Source organism: Hypanus sabinus, chromosome 9 (genome assembly GCF_030144855.1).
Source record: "Hypanus sabinus isolate sHypSab1 chromosome 9, sHypSab1.hap1, whole genome shotgun sequence".
NCBI classification, from domain to species: Eukaryota; Metazoa; Chordata; class Chondrichthyes; order Myliobatiformes; family Dasyatidae; genus Hypanus; species Hypanus sabinus.
The window spans coordinates 33134938-33159322 of NC_082714.1; the positions used below are offsets into that span (position 1 = coordinate 33134938).

Sequence of the window (24385 nt, forward strand, 5' to 3'; positions counted from 1 at the left end):
AGAAAGGGTAAGTATTTGAAGAAGATATGTGGGGTAAATTTATTTTACACAGTGGGTGGTAGATACTTGGAATATGCTGCCTGGGGTGGTAGTGGATATAGAGACAATGGTGTATTTCAGAGGTATTTAGTCAAGCAGATAAATTGCAGACAATGGAGCGTATTGGATCATGTGCAGACAAGTTAAGTATAGTTTAATTTGGCATCCTGAAAGGCACAGACATTGTGGGCTGAAGGGCATGTTGCTAAGCCAATCTGTTCTACGTTCTTTGTAAGCCAATAAGAGAACTACCTAAAGCTGAAGAGTATGTCATGAGTTTATGCAACTAAGACACTGCTGTGTTGATTGAACACTAACTGCCTTTTAGGTTGGACATGAATAATGAAGCCACTTTGACTTTTCCCATAAATAAAGGCAGGTTTTCAGCTGTTGGAAACAGCAAAGAGGCTTTACCCAGTAAGTCAGCAACTTTTCCTCCTGAGACAAGTAAGAGCAGCTCCCATCACTAATAAAGGAAATCTCTCACATAGAAGGAGAGAAAGCAGTTCTCAAATGGCTCTCAGAAGCCATCATCTCCTCTTCTGTGAGAGAGAGATTAGCTTTATTTGCCACATGTACATTGAAACATAGAGTGAAATACATTGTTTTGCATCAAATCCAATCAGCGAAGATTTTGTTGGACAGCCTGCATGTGTCACCATGCTTCTGGCACCAAAATAGTATGCCCACAACTCATTAAGCCTGTCTTTGGCCAAATAAAAGGTGGTGATGCAAGAGGTTATGTGACCGCTCTTATGTGGTCACATAAGAGGGAGATTGAAAATCTGGCTGAGTGGTGCCACAACAACCATCTCTCACTCAGTAAGACCAAGGAGCTGATTATTGACTTCAGGAGCAGGAGATCCATAAGCTAATCTTCTTCGAGGGATCAGAGGTGGAGAGGATCAGTGACTTCAAATTCCTCGGTGTTATAATTTCAGAGGATTTGTCCTAGGTGCAGCATGTAAATGCCATCATGAAGAAAGCACAGCAGTGCCTCTAATTTGTTAGGAATTTGTGCAGATTCAGCATAATATCTGAACTTTTGACAATCTAGAGATGTCCAGTGGACAGAATATTGGCTGGTTGCATCACTGCCTGGTATGGAAACACAATGCTTTTTAATGGAAAATCCTACAAAAAGCAATGGATATGGTCTAGTTCATCATGGGTAAAGCCCACCCCACCACTGAGCACATCTACATGCAGCGCTGTCGTAGGAAAGCGGCACCCATCATCAAGGTTTTCATACCAGGCCATGCATTCTTTTTGCTGCTGGCATCAGGAAGAAGGTGCAGGAGCCTCAGGACCTACACTACCAGGTTCAGGAACAGGTATTGCTCTTCAACCAACAGGCTCTTGAACCAGCGGGGTAACTTCACTCACTCCATCACTGAACTGTTTCCATGGCCTATGGACTCACGTTCAAGGATTCTTCATCTTGTGCTCTTGGCAGTTAGTGATTATTAATTTATTATTTGTTTTCTTTTGTATTTGCACAGCTTGTTGTCTTTTGCACACTGGTTGTTCATCTGGGTGTGGTCTTTCATTAATTCTATGGTGTTTCTTGGATTTACTGTGTATGTCAGCAAGAAAATGAATACCAGGTTTGATTAAGATGGCATATATGAACTTTGAAACTCCTCATAGGCAGTGGTAGGAATTGAACCCCGATCTTACAGCTGGCATTATAAAGGGTTGCACTAACCATGAGACTTTTTCAGAAGTCCTCCCTACCTCCTATTTTGGCAAAGTAGCATGGGGATTTATCCACCATAAGACTTTGTCACTGAAAATACAATGCTAAAAGGGCCTTACTTGGCTTTTCTGACTGTAAGATATGTTCTATGCACAGCTGTACAGCAATTCAAGAGAATGTAATAAACACAAAAAAAGCTGTTATTTTATTAAAAATTAAACTGTGGAAGCAAAAGTAGGAAACACAAGTCAGTAAAAGCTTATTTTATGGGTTAAAATGATACCAATAAATCATTCTTGATAAAAAGAAAAGATCAGTGTGTGGATTAAACTTCTAGGTAGAGTAGTGACATGATTTAAGAAATAATTAGAAGCTGCACCAAACAGATGCCAGCGATCTCATGGGGTGTTTGAATTAAGACAGGCTAAACAGTCTTCTTCATTCACATTTTTCATTTGATGTTCAGAAAGCATAGCTTTCCTTCAGTACGGCTTGCACTAAGTGTTAATGTAATTAAATTTTGCGTGTTGCTGTCTTATCTTTTGCTAAAGCTTTCACAATCTTTAACAATTTAGAATGACCAGAAATAAAAAATCTAACGTAAAGCAAATTTTCATGAATATAATCATGTTGCCAATGGAACTAGAACAAGAGAAATGGTTTGAAAAGATGCTTAGGGAGCTTTCAGGGTGTTTGCTCCCACTGACAATTTGTGCTTGTAACTATAGCAACATGGCAACAGTTCTCATGTAATATATTGGATTTGGGTCAAATGGAAAACAATAAATTTACTATTTCAAGCTCATTTTTGAACCACATATACTAACAGAAAGGATAATGTGATGAAAAAAAAATTCTGCTCACAGGGTTTAGTTGGTCAGTGGGATGCTTTAAGCTATTTGTTTTATTTAGATGAATGTTGGCTCAGTTTTCAGGTCTCATTATCTGAGCAGACAAAAGAAAATGGGAAGGAATTAGTCCATGAACTAAATGGATTTACAATACTATCTATAGGCTAGGAGCAGCTGGAGCACCTACTCACTGGCCAACTGGCCAAACTCTCCAGGGCCCACCATCCACTGCACTCCTACCCATCGTGACCTCTGATCCATCAACACAGTCACCTTTGAATTTCTCCACAGCTTCCATGAGCTTCTTTCCCACAACCCAGTCATTTTCCCACTTACCAGACATCTCTCTACTCTGCACATACCTCACCCTCTCCTCCCTCCAGTAATAGCTTCTCCCCCTTAGACTCCAGGAATCACTGCCTCCTAATGGTTCCTTTACCTTTAGCTCCCTCAGAAATCTGGTTCAATACATAAACAAACAACCTAGAATTGCCTTTTCCTTAGTGGGCTTCACCAGAAGCTGCTCTAAATAGTTATCTTGTAAGCATTATACAAATTTCTCCTTTTGCGATCCAGCACCAACCTGATTTTTCCAATATACCTGCATATTGAAATTCCCAATCATCATTGTAACATTGCCTTTTCTATTTGCCTTTTATATTCCCCATTGTAATTTGTACCCCACATTCCTGTCTACTATTCAGAGGCCTGTATATAATACTACCAGAGCCTTGCAGTTTCTTAACTCGACCCACAAGGATTCTACATCCTCTGATCCTAAGTCACTTCTTTCTAAGCATTAGAGTTCAGTTTTTAGCAAAAGAGCCAACCCATCCCCTCTGCTTATCCGTCTGTTCTTTTGGTAAGATGCGTATCCTTGAATGCTAAGCTCTCAGCTGTGATTTTCTTTCAGCCCCAACTCATTGATGCCTATTACATCACTGTTTTCTATGCCAATTTCTAACTGCGCTACAAGACCATCTACCCTATTATATATTGTATAGTGTGTGTATTCAAATATAACATCCTCATTCTTATATTCATCACCCTTTTCAATTTTGTCTCCATGTTACCTGAAGTTAAATTCTTCAGTCCTGATGAAGGGTATCAGCCCAAAACATCAACTGTGTTCCCACACCTTGATCTTGCCTCTGATTGGTTTTTCACCTGGTACCTTCCACCCTCCCCCCACCTTCTTTATAGGGCCCCTGCCCCCTCCTTCTTCAGTCCTGATGAAGGGTCTCGGCCCCAAACGTTGACTGCTCGTTTCAACGGGTGCTGCCCGACCTGCTGAGTTCATCCAGCTTATGTACATGTTGATTTGACCACAACATCTGCAGGGTACTTTGTGTTGATTGTGTTCCCTCCATAGATGCTGACTAACTTGCTGAGCTCCCCCAGCCTTTTGTGTGTGTTAAAGTTAAATTATTTTCCCTTTCTAAAATTTTGTCCTTTTTTTTATTCTGAAGACTCCGTAATCTCTTTTCTCCTTTTACATATTTTTCCATGCTGCTCACCCATTCCCCCCTTACTGTTTGAAACTATTTAGATTAATCCCCTATCCACAGCTTGAGTTAAGCGATTCGCCAGGATCCTGGTTTCAGCCTGGTTTAAATGAAACCCTTCACATCAGAATAGCTTCCTCCTTCCACAATGCAGGTGCCAATGTTACACAAGCTCAAACCAACTTCTCCCACACCAGCCTCTGAGCCACACATTTACTTCTCTGATCTTATTAACCCTGTGCCAATCTGCACATAACTCAGGTAAAAATCCAGAGATTATTACCATTTTGTTTCTGCATTTCAATTTAGTCCCTAATCTTTCAAATTCCTTCAGCAGAACCTATTCCCTATGTCACTGGTAATTACATGGACCACAACAACTGGGTCTTCCCTCTCACAACTCCAAATTCCTGAGCAGGTTAGATGAGATGTCATGAGCCGGGGCACCAGGCAGACTACACAGCCTTTGGGACTCTTGATCCTTATGACAGAGAATTGTGTCTATTTCCCTGAGTATTCTATCCACAGTTACATGTAGGTTTCTCTTCTCTTGAATGGCTCCCTGAAACATGGTGCCACAGTTTGGCTGCTCATCCTTCCTACAGCCCCACAGGGAGCAACAGTCTCACACCTATTGGGCAAGCTCAAAGGCTAGGCTCCTCCAGCATTACTTCCTGGTATTCCTTGGTTCTTGGTCCTCCAAAATATTCCGCATGGAAATTAAACTGGAGGTGGTGGAGGGTGGACTTAAGAAGGAGATTCTTGAAGAAGATTTTCCTGGAATCTGCTTCCTATCTCACTTGTAGTCACATCCTGATGTTGGCCACTAACTGAATTTGAAGTTGCTAATCTATTGATTGTGACTGCCACCTGTAGCACAGTGTCCAGGTAACCCTCCTCCCCTGATACAGTGCAGTTTTTGGAGCACAGATTTAAGGTCATCAACTTTAAGCCTAAGTTACTCGAGCAGCCAGCACTTACTCTTTGATGAGTAATGTAAATTTTATACCAACTGCCAGAAGTGTTTTTAAAGTTTGTGATTTGCAGAAGCATCGTACATTGATGTTATTGATAGTAGTGTTGAGGTTAGCAAAAAAATGAACGGTTTTTATTTGTTTCTTGAACTCTGTTCAAACTCCTGGAGAACCAGATGCTTGCAGTCATCAAAAGGAATACATACTTGATTTGTGTAAGTGGTGCTACAGTGTTCACTCTCTGGCAGACTTTGAATATTGGCAAGAGTTGCAAAAAACAATTAAACTTAATTTGTGTGACACTACAATCATGTTTCACCACGTCAGGCAAGGTGCATCACAGTAGGAATTTAGAAGGTTTACATGCTCTATCAGTTTTCATGCTGAGCCAAGCCAAGCATGCATTCAACTGGAAATCTCTTCTTGCTTTTCAAATTACTTGGTACTTGTTTTGATTCTACACTTACCCGCCGTAGGCTGGTATGGGAGGGGGTGGTGCAGCCGCACGAAACGTGTTATAAACTGTACGTCCTCGACCCCTCAGGTGCGCTCCTCGGTAGGCTGCTGCTGCTGTGGCGGCTGGGTAAGGGAAGCCAGGAACTAAACGAAGAAAATAAAACAGAACAGTTAAAACTTTGCAAGCAATTAATCAGCGTGAGAATCCCTCCATTTAAATTTCTTCACTTGACAATCTCTGTGTTCACTTTGAGAGAAAAGCAACCTGTTTAGAGTGCAGGTAACACCCTAGGTTTAAAAAGGATTTTAAAACGCCAAGGCAAATCACAGACATTTCCACTTAAGTTACTGCAGAGTTTCCAGTTGGTCCTTACAAGATTTCACAGCATCCTTAATATGAAAGTGATGAGATGTAGATCAGATGAATATCATTAAAATACATGTTAAGGTATTCAAACAAGTGTTTTATTATATAAACAGTGTGATACATATGTACTCTGTGTACATAATACCTTAATTTACCACAGGCCTTATTTTTGCAAAGCTTAAAAGGCATTTTATACAGAAAATGTTGGTAATCAGCTATTATATAGATATGGATAATGTAATGTCACTCAGCAGTGAGGCTTGATGGAAAAAGACAGAATGTGAATCTTCATTCTGATAAGTCATAAAACTTTTGGATAATGGTAACAATCTTGGAATTGCAATATTTCTGCAGGAGGTATGGGATCATTAACGTCATAAAAGCACAGAACCTGTTGTACTAGAAACTGAGGATAACAGTGATCATTTTTATTGCTGGGTAAACTGACAGCAATGCCAACTTCTGGCATACATAATGCAATGTAGAAATTTGGAAGTTGCAGTTAATGACACCTTCTTCCTAAAGCATACTCTAATACAGTCTTTGGTTGTGACATGAATTTAAAATTAGTAGACCGTAAATCGTGCTCAGTAAACAGATACATTGTTAGGCCTTGTGCAAACTAACATTTATAACAATACAGTAACAAATAATTGCCACTGAACAACTTCTCTGGCCCTGAAAAATAACTTTGCATGTGGAAGTCAACAGAAATATAAGTAGATAATGCCTCAATGCAAACTCATGCAGAGGATTGAACATAGTATTACTCTTCTTACTTAATGAATGATGTATATGCAGTGGAACTTCAGAAAAGTTTCATTGGACAAATATGTGGGATGTGAGGATTGTCTTTTGAGAAGAATTTGGACAGCTTAAACTTTTGTCTTCTGGGTTTGAATAAAGTGAGGGTTGACTTGACTGAAACGTTATACAATTTCAGAAGCTGAATGCAGAGTGAATGCTTCCTTTTGTGGGAAAATCTCAAACCAAGTAGATACCTTTTAAAAATGAGGTTTGTGAGAGGGAGTTGTGAGTCTTTGGAAGCAGAGTCAGAATATTTTTGAGGCAGGGTTGTAGAACAGGAATATTTGGGCAGACAGGAGTTGACGTACATTCAGATCAGCCATAATCTCATTGAAAGGCAGAGCACGTAGGAGAGATTGAGGGTCCCCTACACCTGATTCTAATCCTCATGACTGGAAAATCTAATTCCTTCAAAAGAAAGTTAATATAGTAAATTTAGAGTAATTTAGATGTAGTTGGAAATTCCTGATTTTAACATATTGTTTTGTAGTCTCCTTGAAAATTTGTCACTCTGGTTTGTTGAAAAGTTTCCCTCTTGTTTGGCTATCTTGTCAAGTCTACTAAAGGAGGACAGGGGATAAGGAAGGATGTTTCTTTACTGCCTTTTCATTTGACAAATCATGTAAAGTTTCCACATGACAATGTGAGTAACTCTGATTGCTTCTTCTGAGCAAAGAATTGTGTGAATCGTCCTTGTGAATAAAAAAACAGTCATTCACTGAGGATAACTTATTTTAGTACCGAAATTTTTGTAATCAGTAAATGGATGTCTCTGAAAAAGGACCGTATTGGCAGGTCTACCTGTACACATCTACACAGTTTCTTCACACGTTTATTATGGGGCCAAAGATGGCTCATCTCCAATGCTGAATCAAGAATTAATTTTCATATTGAGTTCCTTCAAATGACCTACATCTTGTAATTAGATACCTTATTTAAAATAATTGCATTATATTAGTGGCTGAACAAACATTTTAATAACCAGATTATATTTCAAAAAATATAGCGAGAGGCTATCATTACTGCATTTTTTAATGTTCGATTCATGAATTATTTCATTTAAGCCTTTGAGAAATATTGAGACACCATGCATTTCGTTCATCAAATGTGTTCCCATTGTATTGATTAATTGATAGTTTCGTCTTCAAGACTGCACATTTTTCTTATTAAGGTGAGTTCCTAGTGATATAATTGTAGTCTCCAAAAAAGATAAATTCTTTGCAAGAGGATATTTGGGCTCTTTAATTCTACTGCTAATCTTACTTCAAAACTTTGATGTCATTGCTGTCTACAAAAGGTTGTAAAATATATTGCTGTAATAATATTAGCCCAGAGGTTTGGTCCAGTGTACTATATTGATAAAAGGCTAATGAGAATCAGATATAAATCCCAAACTGCAAAGTGACTGCAACATTAGGTAATGGTTAGTCTTGAGCCAAGTAACAACATATCAGTTCACAGATCACATTGGGGTGAAATAAGATCATGGTGAATTTGATGCAACTATTGCAAACAGAAGTGTAATTAAAATATAAGCAAATTATTTCTCCACATGTACAGAAATTATTAACTTTAACAAAAAAGTTTTTCTTTTGCACATCTGAAAACTAATATTTATAATGTGACTGAAAGATTTTCAATCAGATATTTTTGAAAATACTTGAATGTTAGATCCCAGTGCATTTCAATAAGGTATTATTACCAATCCAACCAATGAAATATCAACAGTAAAATAAAAAAAATGAAATATGTTCAGCATCATCAATGACAACCTTTTATCAGGTGTTTCAAATATGCTTCGCTCAGATGAAAGGTCATCAAGCTGAACTATGAACTCTGTTGACCCAAGAGACAGCAGATGCTGAAATCCGAAGCAACAACAATCTGCTGGAAGAATTCACTGCGTAAAGCATCATCTCAGGAAGGAAACGAATTGGGTTGAAACCCTGCATTAGGGCTCTGCTTCTCTGACCCTGAGTAACACAAAGATGTCAATGTTTGTCTTTTCTATCAGGTGGATATATGAGAGAGTAGATAACTTATCCTTCAGTTAATTTCTTTGAAGAAAACATAACCAGCAACACATTATGAGGGCAACTGTCTGGAAACAGTGTTATTCTCTATCAGTTATAAATTCATCTAACATGTCTTATTGGAGAATTTTTCTGTTTGAATGTTAGTTACCTAGTATATTTCCAGCTTATTCACATGAACATAACCACTTGTAAATTTAATGAATTTCACAGGCAGAGGCTGATGCTGCTGATAGCATGCTTAACACTACCAATCAGGTATGAATTTCTAGGTGCATAACTCAAACTGCATACATGATTTATTCAATGTACAAAATTCAATATACTATTTTGTTTCAATTTTCAGAATAAATGGTGAAAGTGCAAGATGTAAAGACACTTTTGAGTATAGAGTAACTCTACTGTATATAAAAAGAGTTCATGGCTCATGTTTTTGACTGAATAATTTCAACAAAATATGCCAAATATTTGTAAGATTACTTGCCCCTTTTGTGTTCTTTACTGGTTTCAACTGCACTCCTATCTTCTGTCAGATCAGATAGAAATTATATCTAGTGGTAACTTTTCATTTAAAAAGAATGGCCCACTTGTTTGGACTTCTGTGTGAACACTTGCACATTGTGCATCTGTCATCTTCTACAGATTTAAAAAAACTATTTTATCATTAAGGAAGGTTAAAAGACATATTTTTACATTTTGCTTGCAAATATATTTCAGTTATTTTAAATATAGAAACAATATTTGCATCAAGATGCAGATTTCTTCACACTATTGATTATAAACATAGTGTTATTAAGCAAAAATTGAGAAAAAGTGTCAGAAACACTGTTGGGCCAAAGGTGGTTAAGGTGGCTAATTGTTTAACCTCAGTTTTGAATTGTTGGAATCAAAAGTAAAGAGCTAACGGATGTCACCGTGTCTGTGACAGAAACAGCATTAGTTTAGAGTAGTTTGACTCAATGAACCATGCAAGATGCAATTTCTCTTACAGCAACCTGGTCAGATGTCTGCAATGTTTATTTTAAATTCATCAAACTGTTTACAGCAAAGCAAAATGCTCATTTTGCCAAAGGTCAGATTTTCATTCAAAAATGTTCCACGGCTGTTCATGGATTCATAGAATCCCACAGCAAAGAAACTGACACTTCTGGCCCAATCTGTGCATGCTGACTGTGATACCTATCCATGTTAATCCTATCTTTCTTTGTTGGGACCATATCTCTCCATGTTTATTTCTCTATGTCTTTTAAATGTTGCAGTTGTATCCATCACTGGTATCTCACCTCAAACAACTGTGTGAAAAACCTACCCTTGAAAATGACAATATTTGTTCGATGTAATTAATATAATTAAGAAAGAAGCAGTCATTGATGGGTTTTGCCTCAACTCCACTCCAGCTTCAAGAGGCAAGTCTGCCTTGGAGAGTTTGCTTCGAATACCAGCTACCACTGAAATAGTTAAAGATGCGAGAGAGAAGACCTGATTAGCTGCAATTCTCCTTAATGGATGACTGACCAAAAGTTCCCTGCTGCAGAATTATTTCGGGGTATCAGTCAGTCAAAGTATATTCATTGTTTGATATTCAGAGCCAAGAACAAGTTAAATTACACAGTTTTGAAGATCAGAGCAAACTGCAGGTAACTTTGTACATTTCTGAAGATGAAAGATAGGCTGATCAAGTTAATAATGCACATGGGCTCCCGGCTTTATAATTGGAGCTGAAAAGCCAAAAGTTCTGCTGAATCTTAATAGCAAGCTTATTCAGTCTTGGTAGAATACAGTCTCTTATTCGGACCACTGGACTTCAGGGATGTAGCATCCACTACGTACATAAATGAAGTGCTTTACTAGAAAGTTCTGGTAATAAGAAACTACTGTGAAGAAGAAAACTAATAGTCACCGTGCTAGGCGATCAGTACAACAGCTTTAATTTTGACCAACTGAATCCACACTGGCCATAAACAATGCACAATGCATTCACATTAATCTTACATTAACCTAGTTTTTATTCTCCCCATTTTCTCATCAACTCCCCTTCACTTGCCCATAAGATCTCTTATACTCTAGGATCATTCTCTTATACACTAGAATCAATTAAACTACCAAAGTGCACACCTTTTGGATGTGGGAGCACCTGAAAGAAACCTGCATGGTCACAAGCAGTTTACTTCCAGGCTCTCCTACATCCAGAACGTGTGCAGCCTCCACACCAATACCATGCTAGGTGTGAATTGTAAGTGGGTCTCTGGTGCTGGTTGCGAGTGACTTCATTAGTTGCACCAACAAGGTGATGGTGCTGTCTCTTAAGAGCAGAGACTTTGTAGAGATGCCTCAACTTACAAAAGATGTAGGTAAAACCATTTATACTTCCTGAACAACAAATAAGAGAAAGAGGCATATTTAATTTGATTAGCAAATGAATCAGAGGCAACATAAGCTGAGAACCTATTTTATATTGTGGTGTCTAGTATTCGAAGAGTTTTTTGCTATTTTTTTTTGAAGAATATAGGTTATGGAGCAACTTCAAAGAGAATTGTATAAATAACAGAATACAATTTGCAAGTAGAGGGAGGCAAACTGGAGACTTGTTTTTTTTTAAACCAGCTCAAACTTCATGTACATCACCGCTCCTTCTGCCCTGGCCTATTCTCCGATTCTTTGAAGAGCAGAACTATGGGATTTTTAATGCTTGAATTGGTTAAGAGAAAAAAAATTGGACAGATTGAAGCTGTGCTAAATAAACTCTGAGCTTTAGTCCCCAAAATCATTGTTGGATGTTGTATTGTTACAAAACTTGAATTGCCCTCCAACATCACACATTTATGTGTTCAGTGAGAACAAGCAAAGGGCAGGTCACAAATTTGTTTGAGGATGGTGGTTTTGTCACTTAAGTATAATAATGAGTAGTGAAGTCTAAGGGAAATGGTATGCGGAGATTTTAAGGTGCTTAAGTGGCGGTTTGCGAGATAAACTAAAATATGCTTCAGAAATCATATCAAATATCATATGTGTAGTTGTAACACCGTAGCAACAGATATTGTTTATGTTTACCTATTGCAAGAATGGCTATTTCTTTCCTTCTGCCACTGCACTACTATAATCAAATATGATAAAGCTGCACAGAAAAATGATACAATTGTTGGAAATATTCCCTCTGATTGCTTGCAATCTGGTAAGTCTGGATGACTATGAAATAGGATGATGCATAATCAAACAACATTTTCCCCCGAAATGCTGCTTACTGTGAGCTTTCAAATGTTTCCTATACTCTATTTCACACTTGTATGACATGCTACTGAGGTTTAGTTATGTTTTAGATATGGAAACAGAAAAGAATCCCATTCTGTTGTGTAAGACCTTAAAACCATAAGACATAAAAGCAGAGTTAGGCCAATTGAGTTGCTGAGTCTGCTCCAACATTTGATTATAGCTGATTTATTTTCACCCTCAATCCTGTTTTACTCACCCGAAAATATAACTTCCAAGATCCTTACTAATCAGGAGCCTATCAATCACTGCTTTAAATACACCCAGTGACTTGACCTCCACGGCCATCTGTAGCAATGAATTCCACAGATTCACCACCTCATCTCTGTTCTAAAGGGACTTGCTTCTATTCTGAAGATGTGCCCTCTGTCTGAGACTCTGCCACTATCAGAAATACCCTTTCCACATCCACTCTATCTCTCAATATGCAGTAGGTTTCAAATGGATCCCCCCTCATTCATCTAAACTCTAGCAAGAACAGGCCCAAAGCCATCGAATGCTCCTCAGTTATTAAGCCTTTCATTCCAGAAATAATTCATGTGAACATTTCTGGACCCTTTCTAACGTTTTTAGATATAAGGCCCAAAACAGCTCATGAGACTCCAAAATGTGGTCTGACAAACACTTTATAAAGCCTCAGCTTTATATCCTTGTTTTTATTTTCTAAATCTCATAAAATGAATGCTAAAATTGCACATGGCTTCCTTATTACTGATGCAAACTGCAAGTTAACCTTTGGGGAATCTTGCACTAGGACTCACAAGTCTATTTGCACTGCCAATTTCTAAATTCACTTTTATTTAGAAAATAGTCTGTGTTTTATTCCTTCAACCAAAGTGCATGACCATACGTTTTCCTACATTTTATTTCATCTGCCAATGCTCTGCACATTCTCCTAATCTATCCCTGCTTTCTCAACACAATCTGCTCCTGCAGCTAACTCTGTATTGTCTACAAACACTGTCACAAAGCTATCAATTCCATCATCCAAATTACTGACACACATGAAAAGTAGTGGACCCAACAGCAACACCAGCAGCCAACCAGAATGGGCCCCCTTTATTCCTACACTCTGCCTTCAGCAGTCAGCTTATCTTCTGTCCTGTAATGCCATGGGCTCCTGCCTTATTTAGCAACCTCATACATGGCACCTTGCCAAAGGTCTTTTGAAAATCCATGTAAATAACACCCACTGACTCTCCTTTGTCCACCCTGACAATTAATTCTTCAAAGTTCTTTACTGTTGTCAAGTCCACATTTCGTACACAACCTAAATTCTTGATTGCAATTTTTTTCCTAGAAGACATCTAAAACTGGATACCTTGAGTAATATAGTGCCCCAAATATCATCTTCAAAAAAATTTTACAGTAAGTGGTAGATATGGACGAATTATCATGAGTAAAGCCCTCCCAACCATTGAGCACAGCTACATAAAGCACTTTCGCAGGGAAACAGCATCCATCATCAGGGAACTCCACCTCCCAGGACATGCTGCCATCAGGAGGAAGATACAGGAGTCTCAGGACTCACATCGCTAGGTTCAGAAACAGTTACTGTACCCCTAACCATCAGGCTCTTGAACCAAAGGGGATAACTTCACTCAATTTCAATGGCACCATCATTAAAATGTTCCCACAACCAATGGACTCACTTTCAAGGACACTTTATCTCATGTTCCTAATATTTATTGCATATTTATTTATTTATTATTACTTCTTTCTGTTTGTTTTTCCATGGTTTGTTGTCTTTTGCACCCTGGTCGAATGCCCAAGTTGATTCTGTTATGGTTATTATTCTACAGACTTATTGAGTATGCCAACAAGAAAATGGATCTCAGTGTTGTATATGATGATATATATGTACTTGGATTACACATTTACTTTGAACTTTAATAGACAAAACAATATTGTTATTTCCGTTACTGCATTTTATACAAATATGATTCAAAATAATCTTATCTTACACAGAGCAATTTCTCAGATCTGACACATCTATAGGTCCTCAGGAATAATTTTGCTGATAACATCTTTTACACTTATGAAAGTTTTAAGCAGATACTGTTACAATTATGCTGATCAATACTCATATAATTAACATCCACACACAATGGCTCTCTCCAGAAAATGAAAGCAAGATTCACAATTACACGAACAGTAAAACAACTTGGGAGCCTCCATTAAAGCATGTGAATTAATTATCAGCATAATTTTTATTAGCAGGAAGAAAATAATTGAGATATTAGAAGTTTTGATTTGTATTTTAATTAATATAGTTGTAATGATTTTCCAACAAATCTAATTGTGAAATTCTAATGGAATTCATAAACATTAGAGTAGCTATAATCAAAAGTGGAAGGGTAGATCCTGTAGTTGGCTGTATTATAAACCAATGTTATAATGATTCCAGCTCTTCTATTGACACCTAGCAGTTCCGCCTTTCAGTTAAAGACCTTGCAAGATTCTTTTTCATATACATGAAAGCTTGACGGTAATCCTGTTAGGATTTAGATACAAAGATACAACCTGCAGAAAACAGAATTACAGTGCCATGAAGGATGAAAGAATGAAGCCCTAGCAGACGTGCTCCTGTGCGCATAGAACCCTGTACAAGTTTTTTATGTGCACTGCTGTACCAAAAGCAATTTTTTTTTCACTTTCATCACAAAACAAGACTATTATTTCATTTGGAGAAAATATTATTACCTGCAAGTACACAGAGATCAAAAGCAAATTTAATTAATGATGGCAAATGTTGGGTATTGATATTACTACTGGTTCATAGTTTTAAACCAATTATTTATACACTCATCTCTTTTCATCTCTCCTTGTTTGGAAAGGCTGGATTTAATTTTGAAATTGTCCTAGCACACCAATGCTTTGGTAAGCTCATTTCAGAAGCAAATGAAAGATTCAAGGAGAGGATTTGAGCCTTTGTTTAAGTCTAGGAATCAGACACAAAGAAAATTCTTGCTTTCTATTTTTGGCATTGCTATGTGAAAATTTATAATATGGATAAATGTAAAAAGAACAAAAGGTGATAACATCACATCTATGTCAGCTTGTGGGTGGAGCTGGAATTTCATGCACTTCAGCAACCAAGAGCAGCATTATTATTTCCTGAGGAAAATTTACTGCAAGTGGTAATCGGAACTTTAGAAACCATGGTTTTCTGAGATGAAAGAAATTAGATTCCAGTTTTAAGAATTAAATTTTGGAAGTAGTATTTTCTTTTATTATTTCTGCAATCAATCTAGTAGATAGCAAGAGAAATAGCAGAAATATCAAGTGGTGTGGCTTTCTAGTATTGATTAGTATTTTCCACCTCTCCTATTCCTTCCAGGGGTGTCACTGCCTAGTCAGTACCAATTCTAGTTCCTACATTGGATCTAATTTTCTGGGCATTCCTTCCCTGCTGATCTTCTTCTCCCTCAGTCATGACTATGCCCTAGGTTGCTGGTTGATACGTGGTGGTGGGTTGTAAATACTTTGCCATTAATTTCTACCTCTATAGACATTCTGTGTAATAATCACAGCACCTCACTCCTTTCTTTGCCTCTCAAAATGTGTGCCAATGGCAGCACTATATCATTCCCTTCTTGGGAGGACTCATTTGAACAGACCCAGCCAGATATAATGGGATATGAGCTGGGAGTACCAGATGAAGTTGGCTCACTGCCTAGCAGAAGAGGTGATATAAAGAACAGGCTGAATTCAAGTCCCAAGACATGTTCTAAAATGGAAACCTCTCCAAGATCATGGAGGATTCATTCTGGGTACAAGAATCCACGACCAATAAATTTGGAAGCAGAAAACATGGTGAGAGTGTCGACATCTCAGAGAAAACAAACAGAGCTTAGAAATATTAATTCCGAACTACCAATGAGAAAAATATTGATGACTTCCCTGTAAGCGAGGTAGGTGATGGCATAATTTTTACTAACCAGATTGAAATGGTACATTAGATAACAAAAATAATATTCACATGGAGGAAACAAGTTCAAATGAAAGGTCATCGGTCGGAAATCTGCTTCTCTTTCTGCTGATGCTGTCTAACCTTTTGAGCATTTCCAGTATTATCTGATTTTATTAATATTTAGCTCATAGGTTTTTGCAGTTGTTCAAAGATGGAACAAAGGCAGATGTTTGATAAAATAATTCATGAAATTGCCATGAGCTCACAGATGGATAAGTATGACACAAGTTATGAACACAGCATTACATGACTTTTTTCTGATTCAAAAATCATGGATATTTTTTTTAAATGCTCCTAGAAAAGAGCGGCTCTGTTTATTTTCCATTTTCATCTTATCTCCTGTTAACCAGTGTGATGCCTGACAAAGCATTCCCATTCCAAGATGAATGTAATGTATCTGCACTAGACTTACTGTTGGCATTACGGCAGTATGGTACCTTTGAACATTATCAACTCTTCAAGATAGGTAATACCGTAAATCTGGAACTTCTGCTATTCTGGGATTATGCTGAGAGTTTGGAGCTATCATTCAGATACATCACAGAAAGATTTGTGGGTTCTACAGAACCACAGAATCCTTCACTTTCTGATTGGTCCAATTCCAGAACCAAGGTCATAGGCAGAGGATTAATAGTTTGGAATTCATTGAGTAAGACTAATGTGACAGCACTAGTGGTGAGCACTGAACTGGACACATACAACTGCCTGTAAAACATAAAACATAAAACCCTGCAATAAATAGAATTTGAAGATTTTGTAAGATCAGTCTTTTCTCTTTTAAAAAGCTTCTGGTTCGAATTGTACCAATTCCATTAAGAGAGACAGAAATCTTGAACTTGTGATTATTAATATCTTTATCATGACTCCTATGATGCTGATTTATTGAGTCTCTAACTCGGGTGCATTAACTTCAAATTCACAGCCAAATTTTGCCAGAATAGTAGTGGCTCAATTACATTTTTTGCACTCTGTTGTGGTCTGCAGCAGTGCTAGCAAAGCCAGCGTACTGCATATTGTTTGTTACAATCTGCCCTTGGCAATCTGGTAATAATGTTATTTCCTCAAATGGCTGTGTGGTGAAGGTTTTGCCACAGCTCTGAGAAGTAAGGGCTTACAGGCTTTTGATCTGTTAACAATGAAGTAATACTGTTATACATTCACACCAGGATGACATAAAACCTGGAGAAGGTGCCATCCTATACACCAACTATCCTTATCCACTGGACTTCAGAAGTGCAGAGCTGAACAGGTGACATTAAAGAAGCCTTAATGACTTGCTGCAATTAATTTGTTTCCTGGACAACAGTAATCCTAGCATTTTGATGGGGTTTGACATTGATTGTCAGGAGCTGATAGTTACATTCCACCAAATTAGATATAATCACTCTATGGAATTTTTGTGATACAAATGTTCAAGACCAAACCTTGCCCAGGATTCATTATCTGAGGTGTTGTAAATGGAACAGGACACGATCCAATCATTAGTGAACATCCACTTTTCTGACCTTATAATGAAGGAAATGACATCGGCATGACAGCTAAAATTGCTGGGACTAGGATAATCCTGCTGCAATGTCTCGGAGCTGAAGGCATTAGCCTCCAACAACATCTTCTTTGTGTGAAAGGTGACTCCTACAGTGAAGAGGATCCCATAAAATTGCCATTTTCTTGGGCTTCTTGATGCTATATGAACACATTCTAGCTTAATGCCAAGGGTGGTATGCACTGGAATCCAGTTCTATGCACTGATGCACTATGTCGGCAGCTACTTCAAGCCCATGAAAGGAGGTGCACAAAGTATAAAATGACAAAGATAAGTTAGATGTTTGACTTCTAGACTGTAATAATAAAAATAAAACTTACTTACAGAGCACTTTTTAGACAATGTAGTTCAAAAATGCTTTACAGTGGGATAAACACTAAACATGAAAATAAAAGAATAAAGATGTTAGTTAAGAGGACGGTTAAATAAATAAGTTTTGAGCTGGTGTTGAAAATGTCAACTAATTTTGCATCCCTTATAGCTTCAGGTATGGAATTCCACAGTTTATCCATGGGATGGGAGGTTGTCCTTGGCATTACATTTGCCTGCTTGTTCACCAGCTGATCGATAAAGTGGGAAACCTGGGAATGCAATGTCTAATAAAGAAAGGAACATTTATATCCCACCTATCATTTCTTCTCAACAGCCAAGGAAGTACTTTTCAAAGTAGATGCACTGTTCTAACGCAGGAAGTGCAGGAGTTACTTTATGTATTGCAAGCTAACAGAAATAGCAATGTGATAATGAATAATCTGATGAATGAACTCTTCTTGGGCTTCCAGCTGGGTATAGGTATCAATTATAACCAACATTTCAATGACAAAGTTTGCCATTTTCTTCGGGATGATGCCTGGGCATGTCTAGATCATTGGCATTTATACCCCTGTAGTCTCCCCCTTCTGATTGTTAGCCCTCACAGCCCCTACTGTGTACTGCCTGTCTTCCCTATATTTCCACGGTTTCTGGAAGGATCGCCAGGATGCTGAAGAAATACCGGATTGATACCATCCACAAGCCCGTAAGGAAGCTCAAGTCACAGCTTATGCGGGTCAAAGGTGACCTGGAACCTAAGTCAGTTGGATTTTGTGATGGCCGTAGGATTGGCTTTGACAGCACAAAACCACTGTGGCACACCAATGGCTTTTGGAACCCTCTGGTAAAAGAAGCCCTTGAAATAAAACTAGAGAAAAGGAATTTTAACAAAGATGAAGATATCACTTTAAGTAAGAAATGGAAGCAAGATAGAAGAGTGGAAACTTGATTGGATGAAGTCTAACCAATTAGGAGGGATGGACTGTGGGGTATAAATACTAATGGTCAAGACGTACCCAAGCATCATCCCTGAAGAAGATGGCAGAGTTTGTCATCGAAACAACAGTTATAACCAATATTGGTATCGGGCTGGAAGCCCGAGAAGAGTTTATTCGTCATATGCACCAGGAATATTTCCATCTTTATTATCTCTATTTTTCCATTTCAGGGTTCTTTTGAAGAACTTTGAAGTTCTTTTGGTTCCTTGCAGGATTGGAACCCGCTCTCGAGGTCTCACAACTGGCTGCTGTTCAATATACCAAGGACGTAGCCCAGAAGACAAGTGCGCCTTCAGGGTTCTGGGATTTTGTGGCTCTGGAGGAGGTTGGTGCCTCCACAGGAAACTGGTGTAGCATAGGAGGATACGGAAGATTGAAAGCAGCGAGCGCTGCTGGATGTGTGCCCAGAAACCCAAGTTCTTTGGGCACAGAGCTCAGAAAAAGTGACTCAACAGACTTTTAACATCACAAGTCAGCGAGTTGTTATGTCTCCCCACTTGCTGTGAAACAGGAACACCTCTTTTTCCCTTATTGGGGGGGGGGGAGAGAGAGAGAGAGTCTGTGGTATGTCAAGTTACTGGGTGAATGAGTAATCTTTGGGGTACTGCAAGACTGTATCTTTATTGATGGTTTGCTGCACACTTGAGTGTCAATGCTTGTTTTGCTGGTGGGTGCTTTGGGGTTCTAACATTTAACTGTCATTCATTCTTCGGGGTATGCCTCTGTTTTCATGGATGTTTGTGAAGAAAAAGAATTTCAGGATGTATATTGGTTACATTTCTCTGATATTAAAGGTACCTTTGAAGCCTTTGGAAGTACTAGATCAATTTTTAACAAGTAATTTCTTCTTGTGATGTAAGTCACAGGATATATATTGACTAAACCCTGTGGATAATTGCCTTGAATTTTTTCAGAGTAGTGCTTTATTATCGTTATGACACCTGAAGGAGCAGGGAAGGTCTTGTTTTAAGATCTCATCCAACAGATATCACATGTGTGAGTCCAACATCAGCCCAGATATTTGGACATGTCCCAGAAATGGAATTTGAGCCAAAAATATTCTGATTCAAAGGCTGATCTATAACTGATATTGTAGACTCTAAAAAACAATGCAAATAGACTGATTTGGAAGGATGGATTAAATGGGAACATGAGCTGTGATTTTTTTTTCTCTTTGCTAGTAATCGTTACAATACAGATCCTGTCAGAGATTCAATTATTGAAATTCTAGAGACTTTTTTAGATCCTTGTAGAAAATATTTAGCATATTGGAAAATACAGAACCATTAATCAAATGTTTTGGTTAGATTCTTATCTGTTGCATTTTCATTTATTTTCTTTAATAACAAAATAAGATTTTGAACAACTTCAAATACCCCTATATTTTAACATAAGTATCCATGAAGTTTAGTATATAAACTTCTAGTTCAGTTTCTACTCCATGCATAGCTTGGCGTTTACACAGAGGAACAGCTTTTTTTCTACCTTAAGGTCCATGGGAACAGTTCTCAATTTTAGAACAAAATATTAAATGAAGGAATAGGCACAGAAAAATTACATTTATGTCATTATCACAATAAGAAACTTAAACTTTACACATCAGCAAATTGAACTACTAGCAACTTTCATACATTTCAGAGAAATGTAACAGTTATGAATGATACAGAACAAGGGTTTTCAAATCTGCATATAGGTACCTGAATCCCTGTTTACATAGATTGGAAGAGTGAGAGTGTAAACAAATAGTCTGTTTGATTTCTATTTCAGCACTGCTCAGTATTATATTTAAATAGTATTATTTATGTGTATATTATCATCATTTCATTTGAGCTATGCAAGAACATTCTATCAATTACCTGAATTAGGTATCTTTGTGCATTTTACAACAATGCAAAATAAAATGGCTTCCTAACAAAACCTGAGACCAACTGCTGATAACTGATTAATATATCATATTGATTTAATGGTAACACTCAGTTGCTTTTTTAACAGTTGAACATCTGCAAAAAAGATCAATTTCATGAATTTTAATTGTGGCATTTTTTTTCTTCTAATTTCCAAGACTGATGGACACTTCTGGGTTTATTCACCAAAAATAGATAAGTAATTCTTAAAACTCAACAGTGACTAAATGAAAGAACATACGAAAATCTGTAGGAAATGTAAATTGAGTAAAAAAGTTTGAGTGCTTTAGGACAGATTAAAATAGGCCAGATGCAAAACTCAGCAGGAGGTAGATTTGAACTCCAAGTCATAAAACAATACAACTGGTTTATTGGGTAATTATTTTCAGCACTTGAATTCTCTTCAGGATCTGCATAAGACCACCATATGTCCATAGGAAAGAAAGATGTGACTTCACTAACAAAGCAACAATATTAGAAAAACTGCTTTCTGTCTATTAACCTCTCATTGAAATCTGACAGTTTACTTTTATGTGGGGTGTTGTTTGCCTTAAGTAAACATTTTAAACAACTTTATTTAATTATTTATTTAGAGATACAGCATGGAATAGGCCCTTTCAGCCCTACTGCCCGACAATCCCAATTTAACCCTAACTTAATCATGGGACATGATTCTATCAGTGATCTGAATTACAGTGTACATCCTACGGAGAGGACATACAGGGACTCCTTACTGAAGCCCATGAGATTGAACTCTGAATTCCGACACCCCAATCTGTAATAGTGTCACACTAACCACTATGCCCACTTTGTGACAAAATTACTTTGTGTTATAAATCATTAATTTTACAATACTATTGAAATATGAAGGTGCTCAATGAAATAACATTAAGCAATGAAAAAACAAGCGAATTCAATCACTTGCTTATTTTTATAATTTGCCTCCATTATTTTATTTTTGACTATATTCTGTTGACTAATGTCCCTAGTGCAAATAGAGACAACAAATACATCAAAGTAATTTTAAAGAACAAACAGTACTCCTCAGAGTCTTTATAAACTGACAATCATTGTACTCCTGTTGATGTCTAAGGATGATAGATAATTGCTCATATCTGGAAAATAAAATTTTTAGAGATGCATTGGTGTATTTCACTTATTTAAAGGGATGTATCTGCAGAATTACAAATAAAATATGTGTATATTAACTCACTACTAAATTAGTGCGGCAATAGGAAATTTTGTGAAGTTCATTTCTTGTAGATTTTGTGTAGAAACAAAATAGGCACAGTGCATTTGTATGGCCATTTGAAATATTTTGATTGCATCGCATAGATCGCTCAGGTGTACAGTCAGCACAGAAGAGTTTTCAGTCATCATGCTGCAGACTGGACTTCCTTCTCCTGGTTTCTCTATATTGATGGAAAGAACCAAAATACTCTGTGTATTCATCTGACTCATTTTGGTTCAAAGGTCTTAAAAAGTGCCGAACACTGGCATCTTTGATAGTGGAGAGAGGACAGCAGAATGTTTTCTAAGTGAGGGACAAATTCAGAAACTGCAGGTGCAAAGGGATTTGGATGCCCTAGCGTAGGATTTCCTGGAGGTTAACTTGCAGATGAGTCAGTAGTAAGGAAGGCAAATGTAATGTTAGCATTCACTGTGTGAGAGAGGAGTAGAATATAAAAGTAAGGATGTAATAGTGAAGCTTTATAAGGCATTGGACAGGAACGTTTGCAATATTGTGAGCATATTTGGACCCCATATCTAAGAAAGGATGTTCTGGCAGTGTAAAGGGTCCAAAGCAGGTTTACGACAATGATCCTGGGAATCAAAGGGTTAGTGTATGATGAATATTTGACAGCTCTTGACCTGTATTTGCTGGAATTTAGAAGAGTGACGGCTATCTCATTGATACTGATCAAATATTGAAATGCCTCGATAGAGTGGACATCAAGAAGATGCTTCAAATGTTGGGAAAATCTAGGACCAGCGCAGACAGACTCAGAATAGAATGAAGTCCCTTTAGGACAAAGATAAGGAAGAATTTCTTTAGCTAGGGGGCTGTGAATCTGTGGAGTACATTGCCAATGATAGTTCTGGAGGCCAAGTCATCAGCCATATTCAAAGCAGAGGTTGAGATGTTTTTGAATAGTAAGGGCATCAAAATTTATGGAGAGAAGGCAGGAGAATAGGGTTTAGAGGAAAAATAAATCAGCCATGATTGATAGGCAGAACAGATCCAATGGGTTGAATGATCTAATTCTTTCCCTGTATCTTACGCACTGTTCCATCTAAGATGCAGTTGCTCGGTAACTGAAATGCTCCCTGTACACATAGCCTTTGTGGCTCTGCTGCTGGAATCTTCTTTTATATAACGTTAATCTAATTTTGAAATTATGCAAATATAATTTTGAGATCTATGTTAAAATTATTGTGAAATACCCTGCAATTAATTGTGTTAATGAATATAATCCATAAGTTTTATAAATAATAGATGTACCAAAACCTTTGCTTTGAAACATTGTAGAGCTACAACATTGTCAATATTTCAAGTTCCAACACTGTTACAAATAGTAACAATAAACACAATGGAATTTGCTAGCTCATTTTTGATAAACCACCGACCCATTGAACGCTGACACTGCCTAAACTTAAAATTTACAAAATGAGAAAGATTTTCTTTTACTGTATTTCATTACATCCAATTAATAAATAGAATCAGAAGTTTGGGGTATTTCAATTTTCATTCTAAATATTGATACTTTGCATTTTACAAAAACAAATTTAAAGTGCTGGCAGTTTTCAGGCTGTGTAAAAATCCCCTGCTTAGAGCAATGGGTGGTCTGCGCAGCTGTAAAAAACTACTAGAAGGAATGGTCTTCTGGACACTGCAGTCATTGCTTCATTTCTTATAGTCTGATCTTGTTTCTTCAATTTATTTGAACACTGCTGGAAAACTTCTCTTAATATGAATTAGAAAATCTGGTGTGTTATTGCTGTAGTTTCCAGCATTTGTGTTTGATGAGGCAGCTGCACCTAGGGTACTGCACAGATCTTTCAATGAGAAATATTGGCATACTTTCTTTGCATTTACAAGATTTTTTTTATTTTAACAAGCATTCAATTATAAACAGATGCACTGCTAATCCAAGTTTCTTGAATTCTGTAACTGAGGTAGAGACTGGTATGTTTGCTATTGAGTTAAATATAAAGATTAGCTTTTATTTTGTACATGTTATTGAAATACTGAAACATACGGTGAAATATGTCATTTGAGTCAATGACCAAAACAACCCGAAGATGTGCTGGTTGAAGCCTACAAACATCACTATGCTGCCAGTGCCAATAAAGCATGCCCACAACTTACTAACCTTAAACTATACATCTTTGTGGAATGTGGGAGGAAACCAGGGCACAATATAATCAGTGTAAAATAAGTTGAAAATTTACCAATTTCGTGTGGTATTGTTCAATCAGTCCAGGCGTTGATCTCATTGCTTGGTCTCCAAGCCTACAGGATTCATAGGCACCTAATGCCATATTATGACCTAAAATTATAGTAGACCAAATACCTACTTCAAGATCCTTCACAGAAGTTTGGGAGGAAGCCTATCAGGATTAACTAACTGCTTGTGCAACCAGTAGCAAGAGGTA

General features: G+C 37.5%; 1 protein-coding gene across 3 annotated transcripts in view; it reads right to left on the reverse strand.

Annotated features, from left to right (window-relative positions):
• rbfox1 (RNA binding fox-1 homolog 1) overlaps positions 1-24385 on the reverse strand; it is a 457674-nt gene that overhangs the window by 52404 nt on the left and 380885 nt on the right. For all 3 annotated transcript variants that reach the window (XM_059979445.1, XM_059979444.1, XM_059979446.1), the window contains exon 8: positions 5536-5668. In XM_059979445.1, the coding sequence (XP_059835428.1) occupies positions 5536-5668 (133 nt within the window). The remainder of the gene's footprint in view (positions 1-5535; positions 5669-24385) is intronic.